The sequence below is a fragment of the Nicotiana tabacum genome, chromosome 11 (genome assembly GCF_000715075.1).
Source record: "Nicotiana tabacum cultivar K326 chromosome 11, ASM71507v2, whole genome shotgun sequence".
In the NCBI taxonomy this organism is placed as follows: Eukaryota; Viridiplantae; Streptophyta; class Magnoliopsida; order Solanales; family Solanaceae; genus Nicotiana; species Nicotiana tabacum.
The window spans coordinates 24,211,410-24,223,475 of record NC_134090.1 but is presented as its reverse complement, the minus strand read 5'-3'; the positions used below and the strand labels follow the sequence as shown (position 1 = coordinate 24,223,475).

Here is a 12,066-nt window from a genome sequence, read left to right as displayed (position 1 = left end):
CGAGTGCCGAACCATACTATTGTTAATTTTTACTAAATAGACTAAAATAAGTGTAAAAAAAAAAAGTTACCAAAGTATATATAACGCCACTAATAGTGGCGCTATACAGTAACGTTAACTGAACCGTTACTGTATAGCGCCACTATTAGTGGCGTTATACTGAGAAACTTACATAGCGCCATTAATAGTGGCACTATATGTCTTTTATTTGAAGACATAGCGCCATTAATATTGGCGCTATACCCCTTAATACAAATCCCTCATCTTCTTCTTCTTCGTTCCATCTCCGTATTCCACCTCTTTTCACTTCTGGTCCCCACACACACACACATACACCACCGATCTGGCCCAATTTTAAAAAAAAAAAAAAATTTGGGTCCCCCGTCACATAAAAGTTTAATATTTGAGGTCCCACTGTCGAGTAGAGCTTCGTGTTTTAGTGGATTCATTCTTCCGGAGTCAAAATTTCGATCTATCTACATTTCAAAAATTCTAAATCGAGGTATTTCGATTTATTTTAAGTTGAAACTTTTATAACAATGCATATTACTTGATTTGTATGTGTTCTATTTCGGTTTGTGTTTATTTTTTCCGAAACTAGCATGTTAAATTTTATCCGGATTTAATTTTAGTGTTGTATAAAAATATGTAAATTAGTCTAAAAATGTGTTTGTTAATATCCTCATGTATATTTATGTGTTTTTATGCCGTTTAGTTTAGATTATTTTTTAGCGTAGTAAAATGTATACTTTATTAGCGTAGTAAAACGTAGACCTTTTTAGCGTAGTAAAACGTAGACCCCTTTAGCGTAGTAAAATGTAGAGCCTTGTAGCATAGTATTGTGTAGTAATTGTTTAATTATATTATATTCTAGCACGAAACCCATATATATCTAATTATGGTGCCACTGGGCCACAGAAAATCTAGCACGAAACCCATAATTATAAATATATATATATATATATATATATATATATTACAATTTAGTTATTAAATAAATATGAATAAAAATTATTTAAAAAACATAAAATTATTAATGATAGTTGGTACCACTGAGTTTTAGAAAATCTAGCACGAAACCCATAATTATAAAAATTATATATATATATATATATATATATATATATATATATATATATATATAATTGTTACAATTAAGTTATTAAAAAATATGAATTTAAATTATTAAAAAAACATAAGATTATTAATGATAGTTTTGTACCACTGGGCACGAAACCCATAAGTTTATATATAATTTTATACAATTAAGTTGTTAAAAAATATGAATTTAAATTATAAAAAACACACATAAATTTTAATGATAGTTATTAAAAATTGTGAATTTTCAGTTGACGACATGGATGCACCTATACATCCCGGCCCTCGGACGTCGGAGCTACTACCCCTACAGCCCCAGCATAGATCCGAGCATATATGGGGGGAGAGTTGCTTACGCAGACTTTTCGGGGGAGGAGAGTGGATTTATTGTGGGATTTTTTGACTCCTCCCCGCGTTCTACATCCCCGTGTGGTCCATCACTTGGAGGAAATGGGATTATATAGGATCATTAGCATTGGGCGGATACAGCTTCGACTATGCTTTGATCACGGCGTTGATTGAGCGGTGGCGACCGGAGACGCACACTTTCCATCTGCCCATCGGCGAAGCCACCATCACACTCCAGGACGTCGAGATTTTATATGGCCTGTCCACCGATGGCTTGCCAGTTTTACTGCCTGGGAACATGAGATTTTTTAACCGGGCTGCATATATGGAGTTGCTGCACAGGCTCACGGGCTTCAGGTCCGAGGACCCAGATGTAGCAATTGGGAGTAGTCGTATGCAGTTGGTCCCTATTAGAGACCACTTGGTGCAGATCCACGATACTATCACCGACGACTCAGCGGAGGTGGATGTGGAGCAATATACGAGGCTGTTGTTGCTCCTTCTATTTGGGGGGTCTTGTTCCCGAACACTTCGGGGAACCTAGTGAGCCTTCGTTTTCTGCATCATATTGCGGACTTTGATGATACAGTCAGCTACAGCTGGGGTGGTGCTGTCCTATCTTTTTTGTACAGGCAGATGTGCCGGGCATCCATGGGCACACAGAGAGACGTTTGTGGCTTTCTGCCACTTCTACAGGTGACAACTTATTCAAATAATTTGTCGTTTAGTTCCAATTCTACCTAGTTAGAGTTAATCTTTACGTCAACTTTCTGTTTTAGGTTTGGGTGTGGGAGCGATTTCTGCAACTTCGGCCACCTCTACCACAGCTACCGGATAATGTACATATTCCTGATCTCCCTCTAGCTTGTAGGTGGGTATTGCGTCGTAGACTTGCACGAGAGTATCATGGCCATCATAATCTCCCGTTCTGTAGGGATGTGTTGGATTTTCTGGAGGATGCACAGGTGAATATCTAACTAAACTTACCAATTTATTTTTAACTAGGTGTTGCGCAAACTAACAGTTTGTGTTATTATTTGATAGTTCATCTGGACGTCGTACAGCGAAGAGCTGATAGGTACCCTGCCAGCGTATTGCACGCACGGTCGCCATATTTGGAGGGCTTCCGTCCCTCTCACGTGCCTCGATATTGTTGAGCATCATGCCTCAGAGCGAGTATTTCGTCAGTTTGGATTTCCGCAGTCTATACCGACTCAGCCTGCATGGGACCCTTTACATTATGAGAGTGATGATAGGATGAGAGTGGACGACACATTGTGGTTGACAGCGCAGTTGGGTATTTGGGACAGCCGAGGGGACTTGACCCCAGCTCCGCAACACTTTCCTATCGAAGTTTATATGGCATGGTACCGCACTGTTTCCCGTCTTTTTATCGGGAACCCAGTTCATCAGGTAGATGGTCGATACGTCTCATACGCCGGGAGACATGAGGCTCTGGTATGTTTTCTGTTATTATCAATTACTTTAATAGTAATTTCTAGTCAAATACGTAGTTTATATTAAAAACTTTTGTGCAGGCGATTGGATTGCATACCGTATATCGTATGGGGCAGCAGATGCAGAGTTATGTCCACGACCCTGTGATCATGCAGGACTATAGTCGTCATACCTGTTTTCTTCTTCAACGCACGCAACATCCAATTACATGGCCAAAACCACCTGCGGCAAATAGCCTTGTATACCGTCGGACTTGACTCCGATACTTGCATTTCACGACACTGTTTAACATTGTGCATTTTACAAGCCCTGCTTACGCGTGCTTTATCAGGAAAAAGCATCCCCTTTGCAAGCACCGTTGGTCTAGACTCATCCCACATTGCTGTCCGGATTTCATCAAAATCCCGTGTGAGAGCTTCCACATCCGGCACGGCTGGCAAGTTATCAATATAAGGAATCTCCCTTGAATGAAACGGCACTTCAGACTCGTTCACTTTTCGTCTATGAGGGGCTCTCTTCAAATCCGGTTCTTCCTCCTCGTCCTCTTCATCACCATCCTCACGAGCAAATGGTGTCTCATCTCCCAATTCATCGGCATTGTTATCGTAATCACTGTTCTCTTCCTCACTCTGTTCATCTGCCAGATCCTGATGTAATACGTCGTTTTCGGGCAATTGAGTGAGTACGGGTAGTTCAACTTGCTCGTTTTCACTGCACATTTCAACAAAAATATAAGTTGCTAAATTAATAAATGCTTTATATATGGTTGTAGTTTTTCACTTACAAGTTGTAATGTGATGACATTCCATGATGGACGTTTTCAGTTAGGTGATGACTACCGGATGGTTCACTTGTAAAATTCATATTCGGCCGGTACCCCCTATTAAATAAATGAGCGTTAAAATTTATTCAATCCGCAAAAATATACATATTAACACAAATGAAAATTGTAGTTTACCTCTCTTCTCGCTGCTCATTCGCCGACGGTGAAAAATGTAAATCAAGAAAAATTCTTTCATATGGAACATGTCCAGCAAAAACTGATCCAGAATAACCACCCGATGACTGGGGGTTATCTCTACTACGCACAACCTCATTTTTTGGAACGTCTTCGACCTTCACGTACATCTCCAACATTGTGATTACAAGAAATTCCCGGCATTCATCGGGAGTCCTCAAGAAATCACTCAAAGTGTCATCATCGTCGATGTTAAACTCTGAGTAAAAAGCAACCCCTTGCGGCGTAACGGAATACGGATATCTTCCGGTTACTTTGAGTATCACTGAACGTTTTCTCACACTCATTTTTTTGCATAACAACGATATCAATGTTTCGTACTCAATTGAAAGTGGCAATTTAACATTACACTTAGCAGGTAAACTATAGCCCACAGAGTTATTCTCCATCACAACCTCACCCCCCCAATATAATGATACTCTTATTCTACGTTCTTCAGACATAATGAAAAAAATGCTGGAGAATTTAACAACAATAGAAAGCAAGAAGAGTTAAAAAATAAATTTACCCGGATGATGTTGGAGCGATTATAAGATGTTTATATAGAAAATGGCTAGCCGGGTTTTTTTTTTTTTTTTTTTTGTATATAGCGCCACAAAAAGTGGCGTTATACACATTTAAATTATTGAACTCGGACATTATTGGTGGGGTCAGGATAAAAGACATATAGCGCCACTATTAATGGCGCTATGTAAGTTTCTCAGTATAACGCCACTAATAGTGGCGCTATACAGTAACGGTACAGTTAACGTTACTATATAGCGCCACTATTAGTGGCGTTATATATACTTTGGTAACTTTTTTTTTACACTTATTTTAGTCTATTTTGTAAAAATTAACAATAGTATGGTTCCGCACTCATATGAATACTTTCGACTGAGAATGTGTTTCTCAATCACGCTGACACAGATGACACGTAAGATGCTGACTTTTTATTATATGTGAGTGCCACTCTTCTTTTTTTTTAAGCTCTCTAACTCAAATTAGTTGTCATATTCGCTTCTGGTGAAAATCATTTGACTAATGTTCGAAATTTAATTGAATAAGATTCAATGTTTTAAATATTTTAAACTATACAAAAAGTAATATAACAGGTTATATTTTTTTCCATGTTATATGATTAAAAAAAACTTCCCATCCCACTTTAAGTGTCGCTTTAGCTCAAAAATATTATCGCTTCAGAAATTTAAGACTAAATTTGTTAATTATTTTCAACTATACTATTAAATAGTAAATTCTTTTTAGTACTACTCAATTTTCAAAAAGCATTTAATAGGAATAACTTAATAAATTAAACCTTGGATTTATTGTTTTCTAATTTCCCACCTCATAATTCCCTCCTAATTTCCCCTTCCCATATGCCCAATGTAACAAAAGAAAATTAGAAAGAAAAAAAAAAAGAGAAATCTTAGTAGATTAGTTGGTATGTAATATTAAAAAAAATAAAAAATAAAAACAAGAATCTTAGTAGCTCAATTGACTACCTAAATTTTCACCTTATCCGTAAAGGTTTAATTCCCTACCTTGTAAAGTACTTAAGGTGAAAAAATAATTAAAAAATCATAATAAAACATTGCATCGACACAATTTGAATCATTTTGGTAAATAACCTTAATACGCTGAATCGTTTAAGTATAAAATACTTCTCCCCGGTACCATCTTTTTAGAGCAAAGTAATGTTACATAATCATAATTAAGTGCATGACAAACACAACTTAAACAAGAGGTCGAATTATATTAAATAGTTATCTATATCCAGGTGGGGAGGCTTTTCTTTTAGCCAAATTACCAATTACATCATAAGGATAAATCATGAAGTCCAACAACTTGAGAAACAATTATCACTTATTTATTTTACACGAAGATTCAGAAAATTACACACCCATATTTTACATGTGTACAGCAGATTAGAAGAATCAGAACCATGTAACATTGTTGCTTCTTTCCAGGTTCCCTTAAGTAGCTTTGAGGTGTAACAACTTTAAATGTAAGAAATGAGCATCATGGGCACTTTTGATCAGCAGTATTTCACATCTTTGACCGAATACGATTAAGAGTCGCCTGAATTGTTCCATGCGGTTCATCCGTCGGCAAATAAACATCATTATCAAACTGAAAGGTCACCAACGGATTAAATATTAGCCATTGATTCAGGCTCAAAAGAACATGATCAGAGGTATATAGTTCCCAAGAATATCAACTTATAATGGCATAACTTTATGACTGAATGAATGCAGTGCAGCAATAAAACTTGAAATTCTGAATCAACTGTATAATACATGATTAAAGATATGTAACTCGAGAATCATTTATGCGGATCAAACTGTACCCACCGCTTTAGCTTCTCTTTTTTCAAACTTTTCCAATACATTATGATACTATATCACCACAATTTTGCATGATGCAGTAAGTTATTATTAAATTGAGAATGTGGATTGGTTATACTCAGATGAGGAACGTGTGGGAATCACAAGTTACCCTATAGCCGTTAATTCCCAACCCCCACCGCCTGCCCCATCCCTTTGACGGTGTTGCAAACCACCGCTCTCTTCCTTCTGCCAGGGCAATCCGTGCAGGCCGCCCCTCCAGTAATAACATGTTTTCAATGCTTCGAAAAAGTCACAGTAGTATTTATCCAAAGCAGGTAAAGAGAACATCCACGTGTTGTTGAAGTTTCTTCTTAGCCAGTGTAGGCTACTCTAGCTTTTGTGCATTCTACTAAGCATCAACTTTGATGTTTTCCAATATCTACTTTGAATTTCTGTTTAACATTAATAAAATTGGATCTTATCACTCAGAATCTTCTATCCCAGCTCCACCAATTCTCTTACAATGATCGCTCCCCTTCCTAAGCCCAGCCATAACTCCTCTACTCATTTTCCCCATCAGCTTTGCCTTCCCCTGACTCTTAGTCCCTTCCCACCCACTTCTAACCCAGTCCGTCTTGCCCTCTCCTAAAACAGCTCAGTTTCTCCATTGATCTTCTTATCTTTCTTTTCTTCCCTTTGGCAAATTTTCTTTCCTTTTAGATTTATATGTAGACTGTATATATCATTCAAAACTGCTTAAAGAATCAACACACGTGAATGGCGCCATTTTGGTCGAATTATTCTCAAACTTGACAATGTCCGCTTCTGTTGCTACAGAGGGGAAGCTTAAAGTATTTTCCCAAACTAAGGTTTATTTGGTTTTGCTAAGCTAGAGAGGAGGTTTAAATAATTGACCCATTTTTTCTCATGGAAACCGGTTCAGTTTTGAAAAAGATCTTGCCTGATAAATTTCACCGTACAGGGTTAGAAAATAACTTGGCTGTCAAATTCACTGCATTAAGCACACAGCAATCCAGCGAATGAGGGAAGAGAAACTTACCTTAACAATTACTGGATTATCTTTGCTTGACAAATTGACTGGCAGAAAATGGAGATTTGGCATCTTCAACTGAATGAATGAAATGTCGGGAAACCTGAAAGAATAATGCCAACAAAAGCATAAGGATGCCTAGCAATTATGAAACCTGAAGATGCAAATAGAGCGTCTTAGAGGTTTCATTTCTCTTGTATGTGTGCTAGCCTGCTAGGAAAGCATCTTATGAGTTGAATTCGAGAGAAAGACCTTCCAAGAACAGCCTTTGCCATTTCATAAAGTGTGGCTTGAACAGAAGGGCTGTATACTCCTCCCTTAGATGGGCCGAAGAATGTGTTAAGCAGGACCTCCTTCACATCCATGTATCTCTCTGTGAAATACAGAGGCTTCAAGGGAAGACTTGAGAGAGATTCAAAAGAGTACCTACATGAACCAATTTCAGGTTCACAACACGATCAACAAAACGATGAACAACTAACAAGGGCAAGACTAAAATCTCATTCATGTCAGAAAGAGAAAAGTTTAACACGTCATCTCTTTAAAAAAAAAAGATGGATAATTTACCTCCAAGATGCAGTGACCTCTGTAGCCATCATTCTTTCCTGTGTTTCAGGCAACATAGTGTACTTGTCCCTAATGAATCCTTCAAAACCTGACTGTTTCAATAAGCTATTTGTTATGAAAATGGATAATGCACTTATCATGAATGAAATTTTGGAAGCCAATTGTTTAGGGTGGCGTACCAATTTAGGTGTACTTCAAACTCTTAATCTCGTGTAAAGAGAAAGAATTTGTTCCTAATTCCCATAGGAAGAATTATAGTAGGTGCTAAGGCTCTAATTTTGGAGTAAGAAAGAGTAAGGACTTCTGCAGGGCCAGATAGATCTTGTCTGACGCACATGTAAACCATCTCAAACTGTAAATCGGCTATTTCATCGTCATTTATGAGAGTACTACCCTTGTTGCCTTGGCCCTGATCCATAGCCCCTCAACTTCACTACCACCGCGAGGTGGGGGGAGTCAAAAAGAAAAAACAAACTAAGAAACTACTCCCAAGGAGACTAACATATCTCTTTCTTTCTTAGAGGAGGGTTGTGTATCTTAGTAGGACTACTGTAAAAAGCTTTTAGTTAACTGCAGAATCTTATTCTTTCTTCTTTTTTGAGGTATTTAGAAGCAGATAAGCAAGGAGAAATATAGGCAGATGTGTAACTGAGATTACCTTAGTTGTCTTTAGAACTGATAATCCCTCGATACCAGATGTCATGCGCAATGTTCCCGATTTATCGACCATTACTTCGGTAGTGTGTTTTTCAGAGCCAAGCTTAAAACCTAAGGAAGATAGAAACATAGAGCAGCAGAATTAATCGTAGGGAAAACAATTTTTTTTTTTATTAATCTCAGTGGTTCACTTCATCAGATAGAAATCAGATCGTATAAATGGAAACAAAGCTAGGAGGTGCAGCGAGAGATATCAAACAAAAGTGACATCATGGCTTAAGGCACTTAGGCATCCCAAGCTAGATGCTTACCCATACAATCCACTAGAATCTTCTAGACACATTAAAAGTGGATTACCAATGACTGCTTCATACAATGAGGCCCCTTTTTGAGGTTCCAAATCCCTTTTCCAAGGGATCTCATCCAGTGAAAAGTCAACTCCTTGATTAAATCATTTTCCTAGTCAATATAATCAAGAAGTGAGGGGTCCACAAACTGCAGCTCAGGTTTTTGCACTATGTACAGGGAAAATTATAGCTCCACATAATACATGATACAGGACCAACTTTAAGGCCTTTTATAGCTAAAAATTGATATGATCAGCTTAAAGGAATTTGAACAGTTTTTTCAAGAAAGTAGCCTCAACCATGGAATAGCGCTTGGAAGCATTTCACGAAAGAAAAATTGGTCAGATAAGCTCCATTCTCAGTCCAATATGAACCTGCTAATTTTGTCAGATTAGTTGCCCAAAATGATTAGTTCATCATTTCACGACAATTCTGTCCATTTATTATTTTTTCCTTACTCTCTTTTGATAGAAATTAACCGAAAGAAGTCTACTTCTGACAAATTAGAAAGGAATAACATCATATTGAGCACATTCTAATTTGAACCAAAGGCGAGCAAATATTGATCTACTCTACTCCTTCGGGGTAGGGGTAAGGTCTGCGTACACACTACCCTCCCCAGACCCCACTAGTAGGATTTTACTGGGTTGTTGTTGTTGTGAGCAAATACTGATCTAGGAAAATTCATGATGCTGCCAAACAAGGATGACTATATTAGACTGTTAGATCAGGCTCATTGGGGAGACGTAATCAGACAGGACATGGCGCAACTCCAGCTCCGGCCCTTGATAGGAAGATATAGAGGGAGAGCATTAGGGTTGAAGGTTAGTAGGAGTTGAGCATTTTTCTACTCCGTTCTGTGTGTAAGTCTAGTCGGTCTGTCTCGTGTTTTAGTATGCTAGTGGTACATGTTGTGCTCATACTATTTTCTAGGACCTTGTCACTGCAGTGATTATTGATATTGCTTTTCCAGGTATACTTTTTGATTCTTAGCTCACTGGTACTATCTTTCTGAATTCTATTGTCGCATTTCATCTTCTTGTGCCGAGGGTCTATCGGAAACAGTCTTTCAACTCCAGGGTGGGGTAAGGTTTGCGTACACACTGCCCTCCCCACACCCCACTTGTGGGATTATACTGGGTTGTTGTTGTTGTTGTTAGATTAGGCTCATTATTTGGATGCAAGATTGTCTCAGACTTGACTTTGAACTTGATCTAGTCTTATCAAATTTGATATCATATAGTTCAGTGAAGCTCAGATGTATTTGATGCTGGCAAGTTTTTTGATAGAGATGATAACATATGAAAAAAATATATAGTGGACATCACTAACAAAATATCTTATCATACGCCACAAATCAGACTGGAATTCCAAATTGCTCATGTGCTGTTTAAGAAAATTAAAATGACTCTGCATGCACTCTAAGGAGATGAAACACAGTCAAGAAAAGGATGAATCCAGTCACATGGCAGAGAAGGAATCCAGAGGAATACTCCCTACAATTTCTGAGAATTAGCAGCACAGGGTAACTTAGATCTTCATTTTAACTTCTAAAAGGGGGAAGGGGAGGGGGGGAGTTCACTGGGTAAGTAAGTAACACTTTCCGTTCCAAATCAAAGGTTTACCGTGTTCATGTTGTTGGCCCTTTATGCTAACGTGTTCCCATGGCTTTTCAACTATATTGACAATTGCAGCAGTGACCTACAAGAACAGAACAGGAAAAATAACTTAAGAAGATCTATGTAAGGTGAGTGGTTCAGTCCTATAATTATATTAAACAATGTCACAAGCAAAGCACAAAACATCCCAAAGTCTGCATACAACAAAAGGCAACAACTAAGCAATTGCTTATCTTCTCTACAGAGCAATTGCCAGATGAGTGGACATGACATAAGGTTGATCTGTAAGAAAAATGAGAAGTCTTTTGGAACATTCTCTACACGTATAGAAAAAGTTTACAAAACATAGTACCCTTCCCACAATTACTAAATTCAGTGGCTAGAATAACCAAGTAGTCATGGCAGATAACTGACATCATTACATGACAATAGACAAATGGTACCTGCTGATAAAAGGAGGTGAAGTGCTTTGCAAGTATAATGGCAAAATCTTCAGCTGAGAGTTGCTCTGAACATTCCTTAGCTTTGGCATACACCTGTTTCACCGTCCAATAATCGGAACTTAGAACCAAATGACATAAAGGAAAATTCAGATTCTAGGATATAACAACACAATATAATCAGATTTAGTTTCCAAAATGTAAAAGCTGATTTTGACCTAATGCAGAGAAGAAAAGTGACAAAAACTCGTGATCAGACAATTAGCTTAAACAATTATATCAATCCAATGTCTCGTTCATAGGTCAGATCTCTTAGAAAACTATTAAAAATAGCAAAACCCGTCAATTTTATATCAAGTTATTAACACTAAAAATAATCAGTAGTACTATTTAAGTTCGCAGATGATGAAATTGAGCATCAGGTATACGTGATCTAACAAAATTCTAAGTACATGCATATAAATCAGCTGTTACTCAAACAAAAAAAAAAGGAGACTTACAGTGTTCTTCATTGTATCGGTGGCGACGATATCGGAGTTATCACCGGCGACATAGGCAGGTAAACAATCGGAGAGGAGGCTAATGTTAACACTCCATTCAGTAAAGTGATGCTTCCCATTGTGACTTTTCCAAACCCTAGCTACTCTCACTCTGGATTTTCCATGCCTCTGCTCCAGTTTCAGTCCACTCAATTCCGCCATTTTCGATCGATCGATTTGTTTGACAAAAATGCTCAGCTTCCTACTCACGGCTCTGTGCGCTGTATGTATGCGTACACGTATTAATGTATTATTATCGACTATCGTATCTATCGTCGCACATGAAACCACATTGCTTTCCGGCCCCACAAACTATACCATGGGCGTTTTTTCTAGTGGAACACTGGACCATTGTAAGTTTAGAAATAAATACCCCTTTGATTCAATTTATATGACAGTAATTTAACTGGACATTATAAAAGAAAAACTCAAAATTTGTAATTTTAGTAATAGCAACAATAAATATAGTGTAATCCTATAAAGTAGAATCTGAGGAGGGGTGTGTACATATATCTTACTCATATCTTGTAAATGTAGAGAGACTATTTTCGATAAATTTTCTGCTAAAGAAATAACGGGAAAGAAAACAATTGCAGCAAACAGTAGAATAAGTGA

The 12,066-nt window shown here is 37.6% G+C and overlaps 1 protein-coding gene across 1 annotated transcript; it reads right to left on the bottom strand.

The window, feature by feature from the left end:
• Window positions 1–5,637: 5,637 nt before the first annotated feature.
• LOC107791874 (uricase-2 isozyme 1) lies at window positions 5,638–11,762 on the bottom strand. The gene is made up of 8 exons (XM_016614019.2): window positions 11,413–11,762; window positions 10,916–11,008; window positions 10,479–10,554; window positions 8,508–8,617; window positions 7,850–7,941; window positions 7,535–7,708; window positions 7,292–7,385; window positions 5,638–6,034 (listed from the first exon to the last, which is right to left on the bottom strand). Exons 1-8 carry the CDS (start codon window positions 11,611–11,613, stop codon window positions 5,951–5,953), a joined length of 924 nt encoding a protein of 307 aa, XP_016469505.1. The 5' UTR covers window positions 11,614–11,762; the 3' UTR covers window positions 5,638–5,950.
• Between the last annotated feature and the right edge of the window lie 304 nt (window positions 11,763–12,066).

Excerpts from the sequence above, each read along its gene's own strand:
- LOC107791874 (XM_016614019.2), bottom strand. The coding sequence starts at position 11,613 with ATGGCGGAATTGAGTGGACTGAAACTGGAGCAGAGGCATGGAAAATCC. Across the intron at positions 10,555-10,915 it reads TCACCTCCTTTTATCAGCAG|GTCACTGCTGCAATTGTCAA; the intron begins GTACCATTTGTC and ends CTGTTCTTGTAG. Across the intron at positions 7,942-8,507 it reads CAGTTCTAAAGACAACTAAG|TCAGGTTTTGAAGGATTCAT; the intron begins GTAATCTCAGTT and ends TTATTGAAACAG.